We start from the raw sequence: 26,765 nt of genomic DNA, 5'->3' as shown, positions 1-26,765 counted from the left end.
TTCCTCATTCACGCAATAAAATATAAAAGATAAAAACTAGGTAGAGGATCATTCTGCAGAAGTTCTGAAGTCTCACCTCCATCAGAACAAAGAGTGCTGCAAAGAACAGAAGTGTTGCCCACTCCACGCGGTGTAGAATTATCTCAAAATCGTGGATATCAGCTAAAATCAGCAACCAGATGGCACCCAGAATAGCAATCCAGCCTGCAAGACAAATACATGGACAGAGAGCTGTAGTGTGTTAAAAAATAAAAGTAGGAATGCAGAAGTCCCTTCTCTATATCACGGTTCACTTATCGCGGCCTCACTATATCGCGGGTTTTTTTTTAATATTATATTTAATTAGTTATCACGGATTTTTCCCCATATCGCAGGATTTTGCGGTACTGTATACGTATGTTGTTAAAGTTACGTAGGTTTAAGCATGTAGAATATGTTTAAGAATATAAGTAGTGTTTATAAAAGTGTGGAAAAGGTTAATAAGGGAGTGGGAAAGGTTAATAAGGGGCTGGGAACGGTTTATAAGTGTGTGGGAAGGGTTTATAAAGCCTTAAAAATATATATAAATACTAAAACAAATGTAAGGTTTCTACTTCGCGGATTTTCACCTATCGCGGGGGGGTCTAGAATGTAATAGCCGTGCTAAGTGAGGGATCGCTGTAAATAATGATGAGGGAGCACCCGGAGAAGGTGACCAGATGTGGAGACTGTGATATTTAGGACAGAGCTTCAAGGACGAATATAACTTTGCAGGTAAAGAAGGGAAGACAAACATGTCTAAGGATAGAGCGTCAAGGCCAAGTCAGAGCAACAGCAGCCAAACCGCGGCAGCCGCTCCATCCAACGCCCAAGTCCTGCAACGACCCGAGACCCAAACGCTGTCCCCCCCAGAGGTCCGGCTCTTACTGGGAATTAGCGCACCGCAGTCCCTGCTACGATGCAATGTCCCCTGGTCCCAGTCTGCGCAGACAACGCGCGCTGGAAGGCGACCGGCTCGGATGCGCTGAGCCATGAAAGGCGCAGACGCGCCCGCGGGCCGCTGAGTGTCTGAGCTCACTCGGGGCGGGCGACAGCAAGAAGCGGCCGCTGTCCCGCCCGGGGGCACCGCCTCTGGCCGCCAGGCTGTGGGCCACATGGGCCACTGTTCTCTCACAGGAAAGGCTGCAAGGCTCCCTTGCTTCCTGTGTTCGCTCCACTCGGCCTTCTGGTTGAAATCTTTCACTTCGTGCGCCGCTGCTGAAAGGCCCCTCTAGTCCAAGTCCACGTTCGTTGCACGCTGCCCTCCACAGGCGGCATTTCCCCGGCGTTCCAACTGGATGTGACCTTCTCAGCCTCCTCTTCCTGCTCCCGCCTCCTCTTCCTCCTCCTCTGTTTCCTCCCCCCTCCCAATCTACCTCCCTTTTCCATGAAAACCTATCCCAGCTCACCTGCACCGAGATTCTGGAAGCCACACACCTGGCCGTATAACATGGGGCCCGTGGCCCGCCCCTCGCTGGGCGGTGAGAGTTCTGAAGCTCAGCGTCTCCCTGAGCCGTCCGGTCCCCGCTGCCCCCCCACGAACCCGCACATACCCAGCCCCCCTCTCGGGCGGGAGACTGATGAGGGCAGAGGCCTCCAGTCCAGCCTGCAACGGCGGCGCGCGAATGCGTGGCTGGATAAATAAATGAACAAGCGAACTGAAATGACTTGCTTACTAAAAATCAGCGGGCCTAGGAAATACATCCAGAAGTGCGGGGGACTCTTTTCGGCTTGCAGGGACCTCCTTTCTCTAAACTACTCCTGCAGCCACTCTAAGTCACGTGTGACCACGTGGCCCCCGTCCTGCTGGCCATAATTTCCCATTAGGAGAGGAAGCTAACCCACCTGGGCCAACCAGATGCTACACCAGGAACTGGGGGTTCAAAGCAGCCTTTTCTCTGTGTGGCTGGAATTCAGATCCTATAGATCAGGAGACTAATGAGACTTATGATTCTGCCATGAGCAGGCAAAAGACTGAAAAAAGAATAGTCCATGGAGAAGGGGGGGCTGGGAAAAGAGAACAGAGTGTCGGGGGAGGGGCCCGTGCAGCTTCCTGAGTCTGCCCCCCCCCCCCATCGCCTGCAGCCTGACACTTAGCGCGGTATCCTTCCAACAATCCCGTGTTGATTGAGGCTGATCAAGTAGCTAAAAATACCGCCACAAAGACGACAATGAAATGACAACAGGACACCAAGGGATACTGTGAACACCAGCGATTTTGAAACCACAATCAGGGACATATAATCACCGAAAAACCTCCGGGAACGGAAATCTAATCAAACACATTGTGAGAGAACCTACAGGGATATTCTGAATTAATTACCAAAAAAGGAGACCTGGGAAATTGCTAAGCAAGGTTGTAAGTTTTAAGGCCAATGTAACGTTGTAAAGCCAGCTCACTGATACATTTTATAGTCTAAAAGTTGGTTATCTATAATTCCAGAATCCATTAAGAGCACATTTTTTATAAGTTTTATGTCAAAACTCAATAAAACCAGACTTGAATTGAAATGAGGTTATTGGTGGTCTTAATTATCCCACCTCATGACACAGTCATGTTTTGCTGCAGAAATATTGACGCTTGGATCACAGGGAGCTAGTGCTGGGCCTCTTGGGGAGGGCGGTGTTGCGTTAGGTACGATGCAGTGTGTGCAGGGAACTGTGTTTGTAAAATACAAACCAACTTATCTGACTCTGAAACATCTGTCACCTAGAGTTTCAGGTAAGGACTGGGGACCTGTTCGTAATGACTGAGCTACCTGGGGGTAACGCCAGGGTATGTGGTGAGGTAAGACCCCCAAGTATCCCCTGGCTGGTGGCTCAGTTTGTTGGAGCATCATCTTATACACCAAAAGGGGTTGTGGGTTAGATCCCCGGTCAGGGCACGTACGGGAGGCAAATGATCTCTCTCTCTCTCAATCAATCAATAGAAGTAAAAGATTTTTTTTAACGTTGCTATTTATATAAAGGCCACTGTCAAATGCTAACAAAACTCATGCAAACTCCCAAATATGTTTTAGTTTTTCGAACACAGGCTGTTGTTCATAAAAGTGGAACCTTGAATAAAACTAGAAACAAAATAATATGTGAACACTGAAAAGAATGATCTATTGGCACCAATGTCAGTTTTATTGTATTTGCTTAATTACTCGTGGCGACCACTTAACATTCCTATAGAGACTAGAGGTTTCTAATGTTAGAACTACACTCTGTCTGAAGTGTAACAAAAAATAATTATGCTGCACCCATAATTGATATATTTAATCCACCAAATGCAAACAAAATCCATGCCATTTTTAGCACTCTAGCTTTGCATTCTTTCTTATGACCCCGGGGTCCTGTGGATCGGCGCCCAGGTGACAGCTGTCACCTCAGGCCACCTGGCAAATTGGGTTTGAGATGCCTTAAGGAGATAAATTCTGCGAGGCTATGACCACGTACTATAAAGCCGGACACCCGGGCAAAAGACTGCGCATCCCGGGCTACATGTGAGACTAGAAATGGAGCTTTCTATATGTAACAGCACAGGGAAACTGAGTCACGCTAAAGCTCCCAGTGGGACGAGAAGGAAGAAGTGTGTTATAAGGAAAACCACACAGATTTGGGATTAGAGCGTTCAAAATCCTTCTGCTGTGCTATGAAGAACTAAGGCCTGGCCACGTTCCCATCTACATGACAAAGTGAAGAGGTTTTGCTCTCTACAGAAGGGACATGCTTCAAGTGCTTCAGCAAATCAGGTTGTTATAAAAAGATTTTTCAATGTCTCAGAAAAGCCTACTTTAGAAAGAAAGCCACGTATAAAGCTTTGGTTAAAGCCGCTACTCCTCGCCACCACCTGAAATTTATCTTCCTCATAAATCTTGGAAGTGATTGCATTTCATTTTAATTATACAATGGCCCACTCCCCAATAGCCCTGGCTGGTGTGGCTCAGTGGATTGAGCACCGGTCTGCAAACCAAAGGGTTGCCAGTTCGATTCCCAGTCAGGGCACGTGCCTGGGTTGTGGGCCAGGCCCCCAGTTGGGGGCGCGTGAGAGGCAACCACACATTGATGCTTCTCTTCCTCCCTTCCCCTCTCTCTCTCTAAATAAATAATCTTTTAAAAAAAACCACCAACGAGGAGACTCACCTAGATCAAGATGCACCCCGGGGACGAAGGAGTTGAGGAAGAACACGAGGATGACAGCACCCAGCACCACCAGGCACTTGGCCAGCAGGCCCCTGTCCGATATCCTGTGCTGTGAGAGAGGAAAAGGGCGTTCTCATTCCGCCACGAGTCCTTCAGCCCACGTGACCCGAGGCACTGCCAGTCCTCCTGAGGGTGAGAACTGAAAGACCTTGAACTTGAAGGAAGAAGAAGAGGGAATGTGTTATTAGGAAAACCATACGGACTTGGGATTAGAGCATTGAAAGTCCTTCCAAAAAATAAAAACGACAAATTTAAAATGCAGCCCTGGCTGGTGTGGCTCAGCGGAAGGAGTGCCAGCCTGCGAACCAAAGGGTCACCGGTTCGATTCCCAGTCAGGGCACGTGTCTGTGTCATGGGCCGGGTCCCCAGTTGCGGGCGTGTGAGAGGCAACCACACATCGATGTTTCTCTCCCTCTCTTTCTCCCTCCCTTCCCCTCTCTCTAAAAATAAATAAATAAAATATTTGTTAAAAATTTAAAGTGCAGTGCAATCCTTTTGTCGAGTCCTGGCTAAGTGGCTCTTCAATAGGACACCGAGGGTGTCAGGCTGTTCCCAGTCCCGCTGTGGGAGGGAGGATGCCACCGGGGACATGACACGTGAGGTCCGGGGACCTGGCCATTGGAGACCCGTGCGTTTTCTCGGGTCCTGTGTGCCGGCCGCCTGACAGTGCAGCGCTCCGTCCCTGCGCGCTCACCCTCGCTCATGCGGTGCCGAGGTGAGCCTGTCCCCACAATAGCGTGAGTCCTGCTCAAGTGTCCTACCGGGTCCTTTCATGTAGCACTCACAGGGACCCTGTAGGTGTCTCACTCTCTAATGGACAGGATGACACCCGTGCGAGCCTGCCCCAGTGATCTGGGGATGGGTGAGAAGGAGCCAGAAGGCGCTCCATGCTCTGTGGCAGCTTCATGAGCCTCAGAGGTGCCGACCGGCGGCCGGAGGGCCTGAGCCACAGGCAAGACAGTGCCAGGTCCCCCAAGTGTGTGCGCTCCGAGGGCCACAGCTGTGTGGGGTGGGGCGGGGAGCGAGGTCCCTGAGCCACGCAGGTGGGCACACGCAGCCCTGCCGCGTCCCGCCAGGCGCCTGTGAGAGTCGTGCCCCACGGGGGCCACTGACGACTGGACTGTGTCCTTCCTGAAGTTAGTCCTACTGGCACATCCATCTGTCTGTCTGCCTGTCTGTCTGTCTAGAACCAGAACGAGATACCCATAGATATCTAGCTGTGGACGTGAGCAGGTATGGGTGTGAGCACAGATACGGAGATGGACGTAGGTACTGATGCTGTCCCTCGGTTTCTCTGCCCACACAGTTAAAGCTGCAGCATAAAAGCCACAGGCCGCCTTGGCCGGGCGGCTCAGTCAGTGGGAGCATCGTCCCAAGCACCAAACCGCTGCGGGTTCGACTCCCGGTCAGGGCACATAGCTGGGCTGCAGGCTCACTCTCCAGCTGGGGCACGTACTGGAGGCAACCGATTGACATTTCTCCCTTCTCTCTACCTCCCTCCTTCCTTCCCTCCCCCTCCCCCACTCTCCCCCCTCCCCCATATCCTCGGGTGAGGATTTAAAAACACAACAACACAGACACATGTGGCCACATCGCAGAGGCCGTGGGGGCACCACCCGGGCCTGAGTCCTCCTCCCCGGGCCTCTGCCACCACTCACGGCTCGGCCGCCCCCACCCATTCCGCCTCCGGCCCCCGAGGAGGCCCCATTTCGCTGGCTGAGTGCGTCCGTGGCTGCGAGCCAGGAGGAAAGGGGCGGGTGCCTGGCCACCCTGCACTGCGGCCGCGTCCCCCCCAGAGCGGGGGCCTGAGCCCGGGCCCCGGGGCCGCCCGCGGGAGGCAGTTCCCGCGTCGCTCGCGTGGAGCTGACGCAAAGTCCGTGCTTATCTGTTACTCCGGGGGTCTGTCCAGTTGTCCCCTTTGGGTTTTATTTGGTACCCCCGGAGCTCCCAGACCCAGTGGGGGTGCTGCCGGCTCCTCGGTCCCCCTCCCACTGCTCCTCAGTCCCCGCCAGGCACGGAGAGAGCGCGGTCCCCCGAACCCACAGCCACAGCCGCGCGGACGGGCAGGGCGCGCAGGGTCTGGAGACACCTGGAGCCTGGAAAGTGTCCCGGCCGCACCTTCTTCCCTAACCCTGACCACCTGAATGGGACAGAGCTAGGGCAGAGGGAACACAAGCCCAAACCCCCCAAAGAACACATTAACCCCCAGGACCCCAACACCTACATCTCCGTTGGCCAAGGACAAACGCTCCCATCGTCATTAGGGAGTAGATATTCGACCTGTCCCGGGGAAAGAAACTGCACGGATTTAAAATTTCATAAAACTGCCTTTGAGTCCCAGCGGATCCTGAGCGGAGCTCTGCCGGCTGGGACAGGGCACCGTGTGTCCTCGGATGGGCTGAGAAAGTCCCCCGAGGCTGGAAGACGAGCAAAAATGCCCAAATGAGCAAAAATGTCCAGCAGTCAGACCCATAGGGGGGAACACGCACATGTCCCTTCTCGTCCCCAAAGCCTACCTTGGCCCCCACCTCCCCACCCAGACACTGGGACGCCCTGCCTCCCCTGAAGCCACATCGACCACAGGCAGGGCCGCACCACCTCAGAGGGAAGGGAAGGAGCTGACCCTTTCGCTTTGTGGACAAAATAAACCTACCATGTCTGGAAAATGTTTCTCCCATTAACTCTTAGAAATAACTTGTGTACCATCACAGGAGTAAAAAGAGCGATGATTTGCCAGTCACAGTTTTATGTGCTGCCCAGAAAAGGCCTGATGCTCCTTCGAGAGGTGAGCCACGTGATGGAATACTACGCAGCAGTGAAAAAGAAGGAAATCTTACCCTTCGTGACAGCATGGATGGGCCTGGAATGTGTTATGCTGAGTGAAATAAAGCAGTCAGAGAAAGACAGACGCCTTGGATCTCACTTATAGTGGAATCTAATGAACAAAATAAACTGATGAAGAAAACAGAACCAGAGGCACAGACACACGGGACAGACTGACAGCTGTCAGAAGGGTGGGGGGGAGGGGAGACTGGATGAAAGAAGGTGAAGATTCATGCATTAGTGTGGTGAGGGCCAGGGCGGAGGGGGAGCTGGGGCTGGAAGGAGGGGAGAGTGGGGACATCTGTAATAGTGTCAACAATGAAAACTAAAGGAAAAAAGAAATAAAGAAAAGAAATCCCTGAGAAAAGAAACCACAGTACCTTCTTTTGTAGCTCCTGGATATTGGTCTCCCAGTTCTTATCTTCCTGTGAGATTTGTCTGAAACGGAAGGAGACTCGTTACCTTCCTGGTGATGCTGAGCAGTGACCTCGGCAGGGCGCGGTCGGCAGGCAGCTCATGGCACCCTGGATGCGGCCGCTGGGACACCTGGCATGGAAGGCGGCCAGGGGAGCTGGGTTTATGGGTTGGGCAAGACGCTTACTCTGTATTTCCAAGCAAAAACAACACAAAATGATGCGAACGCTTGAGGAAATGTGTGCACGCGTGTGCACATGTGAGCATGAGCACAGGACACGTCAGCACCCTGTCCTACTTGCTACTTTTCCCAATGTCTTTCTCAGAACGAGGCTATGATATAATTACAACTCCACTCACTAAAGGGAAGAACAGTAAAAGAAATGCCACTTGTGCCCTGGCCGGTGTAGCTCGGGGTTGGTGCGTCGTCCTGTGTGCCAAGAGGCTGCGAGTTCGATCCCCAGTCAGGGCGAATTCAGGAGGCAATTGATGGATGCTTCTGTCTCCCATCAATGCCTCTCTCTTTCTCTCTCTCTCTCTCTCTCCCTCTCCCTGCTCCTCTCTCTAAAATCAATAAAAAAAAACATATTCTCGGGGAAGGATTAGAAAAAAAATGAACTGAGTATGGTCAGAGAGTCTTTGAGGTCCCTGAAAATCAACACTGGGAGAATGTTTTGTTACATTACTTTGTTACATGAATTATTTTTGATTCTTCTACGCAGCGGGTGTAATGTGTGGCAGTGGGACAGGCATGGCTGAGAGTGTGACTTCAGCCCCAGTGCATGCTGTCCTCACTGTGTTGCCCTGGGCAAATCGCTCAACCTCTCTGAGCCTCGATTTTCTCATCCTTCACTGGAGCTCCACAGAGCTCAGGGAGGGTTAGGTAAAATCACACAGCACAGAGCTTAGCACAGCACACAGCGCCCCCAACTTGCTCATTGGCACACAGCTGTGTTACCATTTTGTGGTTCCCTGAAGTCGCTTTGTAACTGACTTGTGTACTGTGTGACATCTGGGCATGCGTAGGGTGGTGGCAGGGTGGTGGCGGGGAGGTGGCTGATGCAATCCCATCACTGAGCACAACCGGTACAGGAGACAACGGTGTGTAGACCGAGCGTGGCCCGAGCCCAGCCCGGTACCTGTGAAAGGTGTGCAGCCTCCGGGCCAGGAGCTGCTCCAGCGCCAGCACCTTCCCCAAAAGCAGGCCCCGCACCGCCGTCTCCTCGCGGCTGGCCGGGCTGATGCGCTGTGCGGTCAGGCGCCAGACGAGGATTTCATGCTTCAGTTCTGCAGCAAACGAAAGCCACAGCTGGTCTCCCGCAGCCTCAGAGGTCAGCAGGCACCCAGCTTCCCTCACCAGCCTCCAAGAACAAGAAACACCCCCGCGATGAGGCTCCGATAACAACGGCCCAAACCAAAGCAGGGGCTTCTTTGCTCCGAGCTATTGTAACAAAACCAGGAGACAAAGCTGACTTTAAAAAGCTACCATGGATGCAAAAAAACGCAATTTCAACTCATTGGGTGAAAAGCCAGTTCTTGAACAGACACATCAAAGCTCGCACCCAATGACCTTTCCCCTCCCGGGAGGTCACTTCCCACTGCCGGCACTTCTGGTCCTGCTTCCAGTCAAAACCCAGACACCTTTGAGCAACTTCAGAAACCGATCAAGGGAACATTGCAAGTACAGTGTGGTCCTCAGTAGGGGGTGCCTGGGGTCCCCGTGGGGCATTCCATAAGAGGAAGCAGGGACAGCCCTCCCACCTGACCAAGCCCCGAGCTGAGCTGCGTCTCTGAGAGGACGCAGGTGACCAGGTGAACCCACCCCGATGACATGCCGGAATTAACAGAACAAGGCGAATTTTCACCTGTCTGTGACTTCACATGCTTTCTGATCCAGAAGAGCAGAGAGAAATGCTTTGCCAATTCATTGACTTCTAAAATAATTTAGGGAAGTTTACATTCAACCTCTGATTTACTGTTTTACCATAAATTTCTCAAAATGTCCACTGAAAGAACATAAGAAGCAACGTAAGCCCTGGCTGCTGTGGCTCAGTGGATTGAGCGTCGGCCTGCGAACCAATGGGTCACCAGTTCGATTCCCGGTCAGGGCACATGACTAGGTTGCATGTTAGGTCCCCAGTTGGGGGGCACGTGAGAGGCAACCACACAGTGATGTTGAAAACAAACAAACAAATAAATAAGTAAAATAAACTCTAAAATCTTTAAAATAAATATGTAAAAAAAAAAAAAAGAAGCAGCACCATATTTTCATGACCCATGTACTACATGCAGCTCACTCTGCTCATGCACCACCGGAATCCCAGATGAAGTTAAAAGGCCCAGCCTCCCAAGCAGGTAAGAGCACCCGGCAACCAGGTCAGGCAGTGGCAGTCAGGGAGTTATCCCAGCCTGAGCTGCAGCACGCACACGGGCGTTCAATGACAAGGAGGACACCCCCTTGTGCTCCCCTTCATTTAGTGTACAGGGGGTCACCCCTCAGGGGGCAGACCTACTTCAAACACAGATGAGTGAGGCAGAGAGATACAAACTCAAATGAAGGGTGTCAAATCTCAGGCAAGAGACAACTGGTAGAGCCCACATGCATTAACCCCATTTCCGGAAACACAAGAGTTTTCTCTAAAGGGTCAGCCTGCCCTGGCCAGGTGGCTCAGTTGGTTAGAGCGTCAACCTGATATATCAAGGTTGTGGGTTCAATCCCCGGTCAGGGCACATACGAGCATCAATATGTGGAACAACAAATCAATGTTTCTGTCTCTCTTTCTCTCTCTCTAAAATTAATATTAATTAATTAACTAATGGCCAACCTGACAAAGACAAAAACTTTGGAACTAAGATCTGTAATGTGCTTCCATTCGGTACAAATTGATAGTCTGTAGCTGACTAAAATAAAGACATTTGGGTATCATTCAAAAGCCTCTTCAGAGAAATAGATCCATAATTTCCTTTTGGAAAGTCTCATACCCATTAAACATTTTCAGGTGGGTTCTAGAATGTTCCTCTATACTGCTGAAATGTAGCCTAACATGGTTTTTAAGCTCACTCAGAGGCCTAAGCCAAATATTTGTTCTTTCACTACACAGTTTAACTTATTTTTGTTATAAAAATACTTTTAGTGGACCAAATTAACTTGGAGGCCATGATTTCCAAGTTTGGCATCATAAACACTAAAATAAAATAATGGAAAATAGTAGCCCACTACCCATGTATCTTTCTTTTCATTGAGCAATTTTTCTCTAACATAAAATGTATTATTTTTTTAAGAGGAAGTTTTAAAGTCCTTATATGAAGTCATCCTGTATTGAAAAAATGTCAAGCTTAACATAAATGTAACAAAAATGTATGTTTCCCTGGCTGGGTAGCTCAGCTGGTTATGGCGTCGTCTCCATACGCCAAGGCTGCAGGTTCGATCCCTGGTCAGGACACATGCAAGAATCAACCAATGAATGTATAAACGGGTGGAACAGCAAATGGATGTTTCTCTCTCTCTCTAAAATCAATTAAAAATTTTTTTATGTATTTGATTTGTATTTCAGACTAAAAAAATGTTGAGAGAATTCTTCTACTGCGAGATCATGATGAAATAAAAAGGAGACGTAGGAGGGGGAGAAAAGCCAATACACGGGCCTTCTGAAAGGCTGAGCACAACACGTACCCCCCACCAGGACAGGGAGGGGGCCGAGCCGGCCGGGGCTGCGGGCGGGTTCCCACAGCGCAGGTGTCTTGTCCAGTCCTCTGAGCCTCCTCAGGCAGAGGCACCAGGCAAAGCCGACCCCAGCACCCCCAACGCGTCCCAGCCACCCCTCCGTGGCACGCTGGTGACGGCCACATCCCCAAGCATCCGCTCCCCTCTGACTAGCGATCCGGAGCGGGGCTCGCGCCTGGGCCAGCACGTGGGCCGCGGGCGGGGGTCCTCTCCGCAGTGGTGTCTGAAGAAGCAGAGACTGCGCCTGTGGGAAGCCGGCCTCCAAGCCCCTCTCCCCCGGGGCGTTAGAGCCTGGGTGGCGCGCTTCTGTATCCCCATCCGTGGGGTGAGATACAGCACCGATCCGGAGGGCGTTTGGACAGGGGAGACCCTGCCCAGGAGGCGGGAGCTCAGTGGCGGCACCCAGAGCTCAGTTTAGCAGCGCACGCTCGCTCCTCGGCCCCCAGGCTTCCTCTGCACGACCCCGCCGCGTGCCCCTCCTGTCTCCTCTGCTGGCTTCTACGGCCGTGACCCACTGGGCTGCCTGATACCGTCCTCTGCACCTCGTGCCGCAAGGCGTACAGATACACGTCTTATCTTTTATGTGGCGCTATCCATCTCCCAGGTCCATGAGCCGGAAGGGTCATTTGGGTCTTACCAATGTCATTCTCCCCTGTGTGTCTGCATGCACATGATTGGACATATACCAGGGGTCAGAGAGCGTGGAGATGCTGGAGGAGCATAAATGGATAAGGGGCTGGAGGGGCCTCCCACAAGCTAGAACGAGGTGTGAGAGGTGTCATGAATAGACACGGCGGGAAAGTAATGGGCAACAGGAAAATGTTCGGGACACGCGGGCACAGTCCTGGGGGGCCCGCCTGCTCCTGCTCCAGGTCTCCGGCCTGTCCAGGCCTCCTGTGCTCACAGTTGCCGATTCTGAGTGCTCCTCAGTGACCTCTGACTGGGGTCACTTCCCACCAATGCCCCCCTAGTTTGTCACAAAACACTGCTTGCCCTCTCTATCTGTCATTTACTTACCAAAACTATCTATGTATAGACAGGTACAGCTATCTAGCTAGATATGAAGACAGAAGGAAATTATCTGGGCTAATCCATCCAGGAGGATCGATAGATGATTGATAGACAGACACATGAAAGACAGATGGACGACAGATGGATAGAGAGATAATAGCTAGGTAGATAGATAGTCATTCTTTCAAACCCAGTGGTCCCACGTGGCTGGCAGAATAAAGCCAGAGATCATTAGGGGAGCCCAGGACCCTCTAACGGCAAGCACACCCATGAGCTCAGACCCTGCCCCTGCCCTGGTCCTGACCAGGGACCATCCCCAGACGTCCCATCTCCACCTCTGTGGTCACAACCAGCCCCCAGCTCCTGAGCTTCTCCGCCAACCTCCTATAGCAAGTCATTAAAATAAGGCGCACAAACATCGGGAGGAGGCAGCAAAAGGGGTCCCAACAGGGAAGCTATAGCAGGACAGACCTGGCTCACAAAACAAGAAAACCCTCAGATATACCCTCTAACGCGACACCTTAATGAACCAGACAAGGAAGCACAAATAAAGCCCACAGTAGCAGAAGGGAGGAAATAACAAAGACTGGAGCAGAAATAAACGGAATCAAGAATAAGAAAGCAATAGAAAACACTCATAAAATGAAGAGCTGGTTTTTTGAAAAGATCAACAGAAACGGTAAACCTTTAGCTAGACTCTCCAAGGGGAAAAAAGAGAGGCCCCAGATAAATAAAATCGGATAAAAGAGAAATGACAGCTGCCCGCACAGAAGGACAAAGGGTCACACAAGAATGCCATGAGAGGCTTCTAGGCCACCAAACGGGACAGCCTAGAAGAAATGGACAAATTGTTTGAGGAATACAACCATTTTGGACTGAATCATAAAGAAATGGAAAACCTAGGCCCTGGCTGGGCGGCTCATTTGGGAGGAGTGTCATCTCATACGCCAAAAGGTTGCGGGTTCGATCCCTGGTCAGGGTGCCTATGGGAAGCAACTGATCAATGTTTCTCTCTCTCTCACTCTCTCTCTCCCTCTCTCCCCCTGTGTCCCCCTTCCTCCTCTTCCCTCCCCCTCCCTCCCCCTTCCTCCTTCCCTCCCTCCCTTCCCCTCTCTCTCAAATCAATAAACTATTCCTCAGGTGAGGATTAAAAAAAGGAAGAATCAACCAATGAATGCACCACTAAGTGGAACAACAAATTGATGTTTCTCTCTCTCTCTCCCCCCCTCCTCTCTCTCTTAAATCAATAAATAAAAATTGTTAAAAATGACGAAACGGAAACCCGGGCTCTCTCCGTGCCCAGCACAGCCATGGCTCATGGTCCCCAGCAGCCTGTGAAGCACGCCGCCGCTCCAAGGCATCGGATGCTGGATACGCTGGAATACTGCTGAGCCATAAAATAAAGGAACTACTGCCATTCGCGACAACATGGACAGATTTGGAGAGTATTATGCTATGTGAAATAAGTCAGTCAGGCCCTGGCGGGTGTGGCTCAGTACATTGAGCACCGGCCTGCGAACCAAAGGGTCGCTGGTTCGATTCCCAGTCAGGGCACATGACTAGGTTGTGAGCCAGGTCCCCAGTTGGGGGCGCAAGTGAGAAGCAACCATTCATGGATGCTTCTCTCCCTCTCTTTCTCCCTTCCTTCCACTCTCTCTACAAATAAATAAATAAAATCCTAAAAAATATATTTTTTTAAAAATAAAGTCAGTCAGGAAAAGACAAAAAACCATATGATTTCGCTCACATGTGGGATAGAAAACAAAAAGTAGCAAGTGAACTAACAAAACAAACAAAAACAAACTCGCAGACACAGATGACAGTATGGTGGTTACCAGAGGGGCAGGGGTGGGGAGGGCACAGTGGGGAGAGGGGTGCAAACATACAGTAACAGAACGAAACTGGACTTCGGGGGGGGGGGGGTGAGCACACCATAGAGTACCCGGATGTCACATCATAACGTGGAACACCTTAAAATGATATATTCACCCTTTGAGTGCCATGCGAAATTCGAAATTTGGATCAACATGAGACAAAGTCATATCAATATATAACCTGAGGCACAAAAAAAGAGAACAAAGCATAAAAGATGAATTATTCCATTGTTATTTACATTTATAGCCATCAAAGAAAGAGTCACTGAGAGCGACGCTCGCACTTTTGGGAAAATTTGTCAGCATCACTCACAGCGATGTTGGCACTCAAAGGGTTAACCAACGTTACCTGAACAAATGTTATTTTTTTAAAAACTTAACAGGCACAGCTCCTGGATGTATAGTCCCTGAAAGCACACTGTGGACCAGGAGGCAGATGGGAACATACCGAATGCCCAGCGCCCCAGCAACTGGCTCTTCCCCGATGTCCCACATATGATGAACCTCCTGCTTTTCTGGGGTGACTTCCCCCAGGAAAAAAAAAAAAAAAATATATATATATATATATATATATATATATATATATATATATATATATATTATGGTGGCATATGCTGGGTCTACACGGCAAGGTGCTTCTACTCACCAACGATCTCACTGGGTTCCTTGTTATACAGCTTTTTGTTCCAGTAAAGGAGTCTGAGCAGTGGGAAGGAGAACAAGAGAACAAAGCAGATCCCAACGAACATGTGTGCAGTGAATTCTGCAAAGTCCACACCCTGGAAATAGAAAAGGGAAGGTTAAATGATGGGCTTCATGCCCTGGCTGGTGTGGCTCAGTGGACTGAGCACCAGCCTGCGAACTGAAAAGTCACCAGTTCGATTCCCAGTCAGAGCACATGCCTGGGTTGTGGGCCAGGTCCCCAGTTGGGGGCGCATGAGAGGCAACCACACATGGATGTTTCTCTCCCTCTCTTTCACTCTCCCTTTCCCTCTCTCTAAAAATAAATAATAAAATCTTTGAAATAAATGGGCCTCCCCACTGCACAGGCACAGCCCCCCCCCACACACACACCCATTACCAGTAAAATTGCATCAGAAGTTAGACTTGTGTTACCATAATCTGAAATCTTGGTTTCCTGCAGTTACCTGCACTTCCAGTGACTGCCCGTGACCCCTGACCCCTAGCACTGACATGACAGATGCTGTGGGCTCCCACGGCTCTGCACACTCTCCTAGGGCTGGGGGTGGGGGGTGGAACGGGGCGGGGGCGGCTGGTTGGGGGTGAGGAGTTCAGGATAGCCCACATGGTGGACCCTGGAGGTCTCCCTGCCTCCCTCTTCAGTACTAGAAACTTCGCCAACAGAGCGCGGAAAGGCTGAGTTGCAAGAACCTTCCTCACAACTCCCTGTAACTTCTCTGTGGTGGCGCTGACCAAAGTGAGCCAGACCAGAGCAGAGCTGCCTCGCTGAGGAGCGGCCTGGCCCCAGGGATGCCTCCCAGCGGGGCTGTAGCACTGTTACCAAGCAGCAAGTTGGGGTCCCGCTGCCCACCGCCACACTCTAGGCAACATTCCAGAGGCGAAGGTTTGGTGATCAAGGAAAGGATTCCTAACTCAGAAGCAGTCACTTAAGCCCATCCATTAAGGCTCAACTCTTAACACCTGGGTTCTCCTAGCTTTTCCCGTTAGTTACTGTAGGGTTAGTTTACAAACTAAAATATCATAAGACACAAAAGCTACACAATTCCGGAAGGATGGCAGGCCTCTGCCTCAGAGCTCATCCCCTCTAGGACACCCCAAGAATAAACCTGCCACCCTCTGCCAGCCCAACCCAACCCTAGGCTGTGCCCAGAGTTCCTTCCCGTACAAAGTACCGTCCGCTGGGAAACGCAGGCAGCTGCAGCACCATCATCCAGGCATCCTCGAGGAAGAAGAGCCTGAGAGCCGGAGCCAGCCAGTCCAGAAGCCTGAAAGTCTTGGCCAGAGCCAGAGCCTGAGACAGAGCCAGCGCAGGAGCCAGAAAAGCTCTTGAACCAAAGAGTCCGCCCTCCTTTTATTGCCATTGGCTCTGGAGGCTTCAGCTTCTCAGCCAATCCCGTCCCCTGACTGCCTTCCATTGCCTCGGCAACCTCCTCCTATAGCCCCTCCTACTTCTCCCCAGTGATCTTAATTAGATCTCTCCGTATCAATACGCACCACTGAGTTGTTTTGCACTGAATAAAGTTTCCTTCTTCACCGCACCCCAAACTGGAGCCAACGACCATTGGTTGACAGCATTAATTTTCTTGGTGAATATTCCAAACATTAATTTTACCATTTTTACTTTATAATCTATTTCCTTTCCATTTCAGCGCATGGCTGAGCACCCACATAATGAGAGCAGATGTGCCCATCCTGTGATGCAAACACGTGGTGTGCCGTCATACCGACAAGGCGGCTTTATAACGGAATCTGTGCTGAAGACGCAGCGCCTGGCACTACGAGTTCATTGTATCTTCATACAAGTAAATCGTCCTTTAGCTCTGAACTACTGTAACATGATTTAAAGCCACTCTTGACTCTCCAAAGAAGGATTTTCATTAGATCCCTTTCCTGTGAGATACAGTTTAACCCAGAAATTCAGAGAGACTCATTAACTGGAAAACAAGGAATGCTAGCTTCAGTAAAACAAGGCCATGTCCCCAGAGGAAGTCACTTTGTCACCAATCTGTTTGAAGCGGCAAGGCTGAGCTTCCGTGCAGCCTGAGCGGCCCTCTGGGTGTTTTTTTGCAAAAACCTCGCCTTTTTTTCCTCGCTGGCAGATCTAAAGCCTGGATATTTACAACAGCACGTGAGCTTGCCATGGAGGGGTGTGGGAATGGCCGGGCAGACTATTTTGCTTCCCAGGTGACTTGGTAGAAACCCAGGACCAAGGGCGCACCACGGGTCACATCCGCTGTTTAGTTCAGGTCACCCAGACCTGGAACTTGAAGGTCAGGCTTAAAATGATGCAGAGCTAACTCGACTTTGCCCAAGAAAGACATCATGCCTGGGGTTTTTACATTAATAATAATATGCCGCTAACCCTGGCTGGTTTGGCTCAGTGGATTGAGTGTCGGCCTGCGAGCTAAGTGTCGCTGGTTCGATCTTCCAGTCAGGGCACATCAGAGAAGGAACCTACACAAAAAGGAGAAGTCAACAGAGCGAGAGAGAGCTGGACAGAGATCCGGGAAGCGGGCTGCATGGCAGGTCAAAGACGGATTCATAAGCCTGGCTGTGTGAAAAATAATCGTGCTGACCCTTCACGCTCAGATACTGCAGTGTGTGGAAAGAGACGGCTCCAGCTGCGGGAGTAGAGTGACCCCTCACTTATTGTGGGCATTACGTTCTAGATCCCCCCCACGATAGGTGAAAACCCGCGAAGTAGCACCCTTACATTTATTTTAGTATTTACTGTACAGTACCTCCCCCTGGCTGGTTTGGCTCAGTGGATTGAGCGTCGGCCTGCGAGCTAAGTGTCGCTGGTTCGATCTTCCAGTCAGGGCACATCAGAGAAGGAAAACTCTGACTCCAAAAAACCTCCGCTGCCTTGCGGCATACCTCTTCAGGGGAAAGGCTAAGGGAGTAAACCCCGACAGAAAATCCGGAGCCGGAGTCCCTAAGGCGGTTTGACGTTGTAGTCAACACCGGCAACTCCTGCGGCGCACCTGAAGCCAAGCTGTATTGACTCCGTCTTTCCCTTGGACCCTTCAGCTGCGAAGAGAGGGGGGGTCTGCTGCATGGGCAACAGCAGACCCTCCATATCACCCCGCCCAGGCTCTGTAGCTTCAGCTTCACTGGAGAGGACACTCCAGCGTCATCGCAAGATGTCGATTCAACACGGGAGGAGACAGATACCGTGTCACTCCCGAGTCGGACTGCACAGCCATTCTCGGCGGTGCAGATAGACTCTTAAGAAGCTACACCATCGTCTCTCGAGACGGACGGCTGCCGACGACGACGAATATGCCGCCACCGGGGGCAGATAAGCTGTTGCAGCTTTCTTTAATACGTTGTCATAAAAAGACCAAAAAAAAAAAAAGAGAGAGAGAGAGAGAGAGAGACAACGGAAATTGAAAGCTAACTTCTAAAAACAGTCTAATGAGACTCAGGAGCCACATTCTCACTTGAACTACTTGTAATCCTGTTCTACTGCCAAATATGTTTCCTATTAAAAACTGTAAAGTTTTCAGTTTTACATTCATCTCTGTGATCCACTTTTGAGTTAATTTGGGGGTAAAGTAGGAGGCATGGACTGTCCTTCTTCCTGTATGTGAATATACGTTTGTTCCAGGACCATTTGTATAGACTTGGTATGAGTATAGCATTATTTATTCCTTATATATTATAAATCCCTTAATGTACTATAATTTTGTTAAAACAATTATGTCTTGATGTGATTTAAATAATAATAAATATATATATTAATTTACCCATGTAGTTACCATTAATAGTACTCTTTTTTAAGATTTTAATTATTTAATTATTATTTCTTTACTGAATTGGCTTTGCACCTTTGTCAAAAACCAGTTATTCATGTAAGTGTGGGTCTATATATAAACTCCCTACTTTGTTCCATTTATCTATTTACCTATCTTTTTGTTCCATTTTTTTATTGTTGTTCTGTTACAGTCGTCCCATCTTTCCCCCATTGCTCTCCCCTTATTTACTTATCTTGGTGCCAACACCACATTCTCTTGGTTATTGTGGATACTTTGAATTTCCACATAAATTTTAGAATCAGTTTGTCAATTTCTACCACAAACAAATAATCCTGTTATGGTTTTGATAGGGATTGCATGAATCTATTGATCAATCTGCAAAGAACTGATACATTAACAATATTAGTCTTTTGATCCATGAACAAACTATCTCTCTCCATTTATTTAGATCTTCTTTAATTACCCTCGGCAGTATTTTATAGTTTTCAGTATACAGGTCTTGTATATGTTTTGTCAGATTTATCATTGTTTATATATGGATACTATCGCAAATGACATCTTATTGCAATTTCCAACTGTTATTGCTAAAATGTATAAAGCCACTAATTTTTGTATATTGATCTGGTATTGAACACTTGTCAAACTTACTATTTCTAAAAGGGCAGGTTCCTTCAGATTTTCTACATGGACAATCATACCATCTGCAAATAAAGACTTGTAATTATTCCTTTCCAGTACAGATGCCTGTATTTCTTTTCTTGCCTTATTGCATCAGCTACAGTCTCTGTGTTACAGTGAAGTGGTGAGAATGAGCATCTTTGTCTTGTGTCTGATCTAAGGAGGAGAGCGTTCAGTTTTTCACATTTAAGTATGAATGTAGGCTTCCCATATGTGTTGTTTACCAGGCTGATAAAGTTCTCTCATTTTCCTAGTTTATGGAGAGGTTTTATAAGTAATGGGTGTTAGATTTTGCCAGATTTTTCTCTGTACCTAGTGAGATGATCATTTGTATTTTTTCATTTAGTTTATTAGTAAATTACACTGATGGATTTTCCAAATATTACACCACTCTTCCTTCCCAAGGTAAATTGCACCTGGTTATGATGTATTGTCCATTTTGTATACTGTTAAAGTGGATTTGCTAATTTAAAAAATTACATCTGTGTTCAAAGAAATATTTACCAATAGTTTTCTTATACTGGTTTTCTTTCTGGTGTAGGTATCAAGGCCTCATAGAATGAGTTGGGAAGTGTGCTTCTCTTCAATTTGCTGTAAAGCTTTGTATATATTTGGTATGAGTATAGCATTATTTATTCCTTATATGTTATAAACCCCTTGATGCACTATAATTTTGTTTAAACAGTTATGTCTTAAAGTGATTTAAGCGATAATAATAAATGTATATATGAATTTACCCATGTAGTTACTATTGAGAGTACTTTTTTAAAAGATTTTATTTATTTTTAAAGAGGGGGGAAGGGAGGGAGAAAGGGAGGGAGAAATACATCAGTGTGAGAGAGAAACATTTATGGGTTGCCTCTCATTGTATGCACCCCAGCTGGCAAATGAACCCTCAACCCAGCATGTGCTCTGACTGGGAATTGAACCAGGGGCCTTTCACTTTGCAGAACAACACCCAACCCACTGAGCCAGGCAGGTCCATACTCTTCATTCCTTTGTGAAGATCCATTTTTCCACTGGTGATTTTCCTTCTCCCTGAAGGACTTTCTTTAATATGTCTTACCATATGGGTCTGCTATTTACAAATTCTTTTAGCTTTTGAATATCAGGAGAAGTCTATTTTTGTATATAAGAAAATATATTTTCACTGGGTATAGTATTGAGTTGACAGTTTCTTTCTTTCAGTATTTTAGTAACAGTGTTCCACTATCTTCTCATTTGCATTATTTTTGAAGAGAAATGTTTTCATCTTTATTGTGTTCCTTTATATGTAAGATATGTTCTCTTTGGCAGTTTTAAAGATTTCCTCTTTATCATTGCTTTCAAACAATTTAATTATGAAGTGGCTTAGTATACTTTTCTTCATGCTTTTTGTGCTCTGACTCCTTGAATCTGTGGCTGAACTAAAGCATCCATAAAATCTGGAATTTTAGACCATTTTTTCTTCAAATATCTTTTTTGGTTCTCTCTCCTTCAGAGACTAGAACTACACTTAAAGTTTTCCCTGAGCTCACTAATGCTTTCCATTACTAATTATCTTTCACTGTGTTTTGTTTTGGAACTGTATCATCCAGTTCACGTTTCTTTTCTTCTGAAATTCCTACTTTCACATTAATACTAACAAGAGATGTTTATCTCATACATTATAGTTTTCATCTCTAGAAGTCTGATTTGGCCTGGCTGGTGTGGCTCAGTGGGTTGAGCACCAGCCTGTGAACCAAAGGGTCACCGGTTCAATTCCCAGTCAAGACACATGCCTGGGTTGTGGGCCAAGTCCCCAGTTAGGGATGCATGAGAGGCAACCACACATTGATGTTTCTCTCCCTTTCTCCCTACCTTCCCTCTCTCTAAAATAAATAAATAAATAAATAAATAAATAAAAGTCTGATTTGGATATTTTTATCTTTCATGTTTCTGCTAACCTAGTGAACATCTGAAACACAGTATAATAACAGTTTTAATGCCCTTGTCTGCTCAGTCTAACATCTATGTCTATTCTGGGTTGGTTTCAAATGGTTCACATTCTCCTTGTCATGGGTCACGCTTTCTGGCTTCTTTGTTTTCTGGCTTCATTGCATGCTGCGTAATCTCTGATTGTGAGCTTTACCCTGTATGTGTTCGCTACTTCTGTATTCCTGTAGATATTCTTGAGGTTTGTTCTTGGCTGCAGTTAAATGACTTCAAAACAATTTGATTGAGGTGGTCTTTATTTCAAAATTTATTAGATGAAGAACCAGGGCACTGTTTGATCTAAAGCTGGGACTCACCAACACAAGGCCAGACCCTCCAATTCAACCCAATTGACAGGTGTCCCTCTTCCCGCCAAGAGCAGACATGACTCCTGGCCCTGTGTGTGTCTAGCCTTCTTCCCTCCAACCGCTCCAGGTTGTTCTTCCTCTGCCCGTAGGTGGTTTCCCTCTGCAGGTGTCTTGGCTTCTCTCTCTGAGCGCTCTCTCCTCTCTGGTACTCTGTCTTGCAAATCCTAGCTGCCTTGGTCTCTCCAGACTCTGAGCTCTACCACTTCAACGCAGGTGTCTGATGGGGCCCATGTGGGTTCTCTCCTCCTGCACCGCATCCTGGGAACTCTCTGGAGACAGTGAGCTGGGGCATCTTAGGGTCACGTCATTTGTTGCCCATCTCTCAGGGATCACTGTCCTCTTTTGCTTGATGGCCAGTGTCTTGATTACCATTCTCTCTCTCTCTCTCTCCCTCTCTCTTTCTTTGACTGAGAGAGAAACATCTATTTGTTGTTCCACTTACTGATGCATTCATTGGTTGCTTCTTGCATGAGCCCTGACCAGGAATCGAACCCACAACCTTGGTGTATTGGGACAATGCTTTAATCAACTGAGCTATTTGGCCAAGGCACCACTTTCTGGTTTTGGTTTGTGTTTGATTTGTTTTGTTTTGTTTTTTTGTTTTAAGTTTACATTCTTTGGGGGGGGGGTCTTACCATCAAGAAAGATGGTAAATCCAGTCCCTGTTCCTCCATCTTGGTGACAGCAGAAGCTGCGCCCTTTTTTATCTATGTGTACCCACATACAGGCATTCTGGGAAACTCTATGCACTCAATATTAAGAGAATTTATCTCTGGGTGGTGGGATTATGACAACTTTTTATTTGTATGTGATTTCTATTATCTCTAATAAGTATAGTACCGTAAAGTAAAAATAATAAACCACATGTTTCTCTAAAACTAGTTCTCTCTTGTGTGGATGAGGCCCGCCCTGGGTGACAGGTGGCCCCGGAAGACAACACAGAGCCCTGCACCCTCTGATGTGCCCCAGGGCAGCACAATCGTAGGCACCCTGGTCAGCTCACGCAGGACTGGGGGGAAGGGCCAAGGGGTTTCCCAAGGGACTACTGCTTGGTAAAGTTTAGCCAAAGCTTCTAGGTTGTACCCTGGATATCTAGAAAATGGTGGGCCCACAAAGTGGCTGTCAGCGCCTTGGAGCCATGAATTCTCAAAGGTTTAAAGATTTTTATGGAAGACAGCGCACATACATACAACACACTGACATACTACACACAGTACACACTGGCACACTACACACAACACACTGACAAATGACATACACACAACACACTGACACACTACACATACACACACTGACACATGACATATACTGACACACAACACATTGACACTATACACACTGACACACTACACACACTGACACACACCACACTGATGCACCACATACATGCTGATACACTACATGTGGACACACTACACACACACACTGACACACTACACAGACACACAACATGCTGACATGCTACACACATGCTGACACACCACACACGGACACACTGCACACACATACTGACACACTACACAGACACACGACATGCTGACACACTGCGCACACACAATGCACTGCCACACCACACAGATACACACATAAACATCACCTACAATAAGTGACACCAATTTAGAAGCATTTTGCTGACACTTCAGAGAAGAGATATTGAGGAAATTCTAATGACCAAAGAATAATAAATAAATAATAATTTTACAATTCTAGTTTTAACACTTTAAGATATGTGACATACCATCTGCATGCTCCCTGGTACTTTGGCTTCATTTTAGTGTACAAAGAAATTATATACCAATATTTGTAAGAGCTTTCACAAATCCCTAAAATCTTCATCTTTATAAACCTTTTGTGAATAAATCTTAAGTTCTTCATCAGTGAGAGTGGATGTATCATTGTATTTTTCATATTAGTTCGAAGAAACCTCCGTTCCCATAACATAGTATACTATAAATAAAGAGATCGTGTTACCCAAGCATTTCCTTAAAAATTGAGCAGAATGAGGATGAAATTTAGACCACTTAACTCTACATTGGAAAATCGGTCACCTAACCTCCCACTCTCAAGACAGCCAGCGGCACTTCATGTGAAGAGGCAACACCGGGATGAGTTCTAACAGAGGCATCTGCGCTGAGTGGAATGCTAAGTGGGCAAGAAAGTCGAGTCTACACGCATGGGCAGCAACCATGCGCCCCCGGTACCTACCATCTTCCTCAGCTCCTGGTTGGAAACAATGATGACATTCGGCGGGTCCCCAATGGCGGTGGCAGCTCCTCCAATGTTCGTGAAGATCACTTCTGCAATCAGGACTTGCCTTGGATCAAGGTTGAGCACCTCACATAATCTGTCACAAACAGAGGAAAAAGCAGTCCTGCTGTTCACATTGTGAAAGGTCCGTGAGCAACCAAAATCTTGTTAAAGCACTTGTACAAAGGAAGTGTGCATGCACCATGCGCGCACACACACACACACACACACACACACCTTTAAGAAGGGCGGAGCTGGGGGATGAACAATGACAAAACTGCAGAGCTGCAGACAACAGCAGATCTCAGAGGCCCGTTTCTCTGAAGGTTAACCCATCACCCCTCTGGACCACCAAGTGTGAACATGTATCCTGCCCCCTACACATCTGGAGGAAACATGGTCCCTTGTGGGCAGGCCCGAGCAGAGGGCAGGTCCTGCCACCAGACCCTGGCCAGTCACGGGTGCGGCCAGAGCACAGAGCACCACCGCCCAGTGGCCACGCCTCTTCTGCCCACCTAGTTCCTTACCCAGGTGGTTTGCCAAGGTAGCCACAGCGTATTAAAACTTAGCCGAACCATCTTAAGTTATACGCCGAATCTCTAGAACATGGTGGACCCACAAAATGGCCTTTCTCAAATGACCTGTGGACTTCTGCCTCAGAGAAGGGGTTCATGCTCTAGAGCTGCGGGTCCCCACCTTGGCCGCACTGTAAACTTGTCGTGGAACCTTTGAAAGACCTGTGGCCCAGGTCACAACAGGCCACTCCGTGGGGGTGGGCCTGGGACACAAGACACTACAGCTCCCCCCACGCAGTCCAGTGGGCACCCGTGTTGAGACCCGCGGCTCCAAAGAAAGCTTAGGAAACCTATCACATCATTCTCCACACCCACCCATCCGCACCGCCCAGTTCCACATAGAAGCAGGGGCTCCAGGATCGGAGCGCAGCCAGTGTTCATCGGAGGGGGCCCAGCCCCCAGAGCTGAGCGGAAGCGGAGGAGGGAGTGGTGGCTGGGGATGGGGACAAGAGTCAGTGTGTAAGTGCGCATCAGACCCCAGTCGGCAGCAGCTCCCAGCTGAGGGAGATCCCAGGATCTGCTTCCAGAAGGAAAATCGTTAGTGTGCGCTTCTCAGCAACACCGGATTCCCCCAGGGACAGCTTCCCACCTGCAGGGGCTGTTTCGTGAGACTCAGTCCAGACAAAGGGAAGGAACGGGACTAAGCTTATAAACTCATAAAAACGTGCTAACGTGACTAGTGAACCTGAGCGCGCTGCCAGACGCTCAAATCTTGAAAGATGTGTTTTTAAACGAGTACATGGAGTAGCCGCTCTCACAGAGAACGACAAGCCGATTCCTGGCGCAGTGAGCGCAGGACAAGCCTCCGCAAGGCCGAGGGGCCCTGGGGCCGCCGGGAGCACGGTGCGCCCTGGGCCCGGCCTGGCCACCATGGAGAGCGCGGTCACATGCTGGGATCTGGCCCGGAGGGTGGCACCGTGGCTGTCAAACCAGCGTCACAGCAGAGCGGCCTTGGGTGGGCGGTGGGGGCCGTGGCCTGGGGACAGGGTGGTGCCCGCTGTTGGGAGCACAGGTTCGAGCCTGCGGCACTCTCGCAATGTGCTCACTCCACCCAGCATTTCCCCTCAGAAAAGCCCGGGTTCCGGGGGGCGGGGGGGGGGGGGGGCTGGGCCCTGCACAGCAAGGCTGAGGCCGGCGTCCCTACCCCCGGATCTCTGCCATCCAACCAGCACGGCCGCGCGCCAAGCCCCCAGGACTGACTCTGGACACTACAGACCGTGTCCAAAGGGGGCGCTGCCTGCCCCCCCGCTCCTCCTCTCCCTGCCCCACCCCCCACCTCACTCCTCTTGGCATCACAGTTCTTGAGACCCCAAAGGCATCCTGGCCCAGAATCCGCCCTGAGCCCTGGTACTATACCCTGGCCGGTGACCTTGAACTTGCTGTCTCGTGCCTTGTGTCCAGGAGGGTCTCCTGCCTGGCAGAACCCTCACAAGACTAGCTTGGGTTGTGCCTTTGACAGTACAACCAGACCAGGCAGCTGAAGTGACTTGTGGGAAGCCCCTCACTACCTAGCTTGCCGCCTGCACCCCAAGGGGCACCTGTTTCCCCTCAGTGTCCCCGGGGCCAGCCCGGGTGGGTGGGGCTCTCCCCCTGCTCTGCCACGCCTGTGACTGGTGCCTGGGACAGGAGGACAAGAGCACCTGGCCCCGGACGGTGTGTCCCCACAGGGCAGCGAGGCCAGTCTCCCGACCCTCACAGGTGACACTGTGAGCCCGCCCAAGGCCCTCGCAGGCCACTCTGCCTACCTTATGGTCACAGGAGTGAAGAGCAGCATCGTGGTGACATTGTCCAGGAAGGCAGACAGGACGGCGGCAATGAGGCACAGCATGATGATCATGGGCCACACTCTTCCGCGGGACAGTCGGTAGGCCTGGGACGCAGCATGAGCAGGAAGGGACAAGCGGGGGCAGCGGGGGAAAGCACAGACATGACTTGTCATTAGGGTCTCTGAGAATGAGGGGCTCAAGCGCACGCTGTGTGGTGGACCCACAGGTTCCCAAATCTGCTGAGATGAGGTAGCTGTGGCCGTCAAGGGACATGATTCTAAGGCCACCTCGGCCGGCCTTCCTTCTCCCAGATCTCCCTCTTCACGGTGCCCTGTGATGGCTCCTTTGTGACAAAGTGATGGCCCTCCATCCCTTTAACCTTCTCCACTATTGTCTGATCTGCTTGTGTCCCGACAGCCTGGGCTGTGACATTGGGACCCACCTGACTCTTAGGGACCTAGGAATACCATTAATACCAAGGTATTGAGAGCAAGAGGCCAGATAGCTCTGTGGAAGGTACAAGGTGGTGAAAACAGCTGTCAAAAATCATAGCACACACGCTGACTGGTGTAGCTCAGTAGGTTGGGCGTCATCCTGCAAACCAAGAGGTCGTGGGTTCAATTCCTGGTCAGGGCACACGCCTGGGTTGAGGGCTTGGTCCCTGGT

At 49.3% G+C, this 26,765-nt stretch overlaps 1 protein-coding gene across 1 annotated transcript in view; it reads right to left on the bottom strand.

Annotated features, from left to right (window-relative positions):
• OCA2 (OCA2 melanosomal transmembrane protein) overlaps positions 1-26,765 on the bottom strand; it is a 121,211-nt gene that overhangs the window by 57,089 nt on the left and 37,357 nt on the right. Inside the window, exons 13-19 of the mRNA XM_090263597.1 lie at positions 26,079-26,203; positions 23,717-23,855; positions 14,699-14,831; positions 8,583-8,730; positions 7,410-7,467; positions 4,147-4,255; positions 77-204 (exon numbers count right to left, since the gene is read on the bottom strand). Coding sequence (XP_090119723.1) covers positions 77-204; positions 4,147-4,255; positions 7,410-7,467; positions 8,583-8,730; positions 14,699-14,831; positions 23,717-23,855; positions 26,079-26,203 — 840 coding nt within the window. The remainder of the gene's footprint in view (positions 1-76; positions 205-4,146; positions 4,256-7,409; positions 7,468-8,582; positions 8,731-14,698; positions 14,832-23,716; positions 23,856-26,078; positions 26,204-26,765) is intronic.

Source organism: Furipterus horrens, unplaced genomic scaffold (genome assembly GCF_987537825.1).
Source record: "Furipterus horrens unplaced genomic scaffold, mFurHor1.1.pri manual_scaffold_16, whole genome shotgun sequence".
Classification (NCBI taxonomy): Eukaryota; Metazoa; Chordata; class Mammalia; order Chiroptera; family Furipteridae; genus Furipterus; species Furipterus horrens.
Note: the sequence above shows the minus strand (reverse complement) of the source record. Positions and strands in the feature narration are given on the sequence as shown.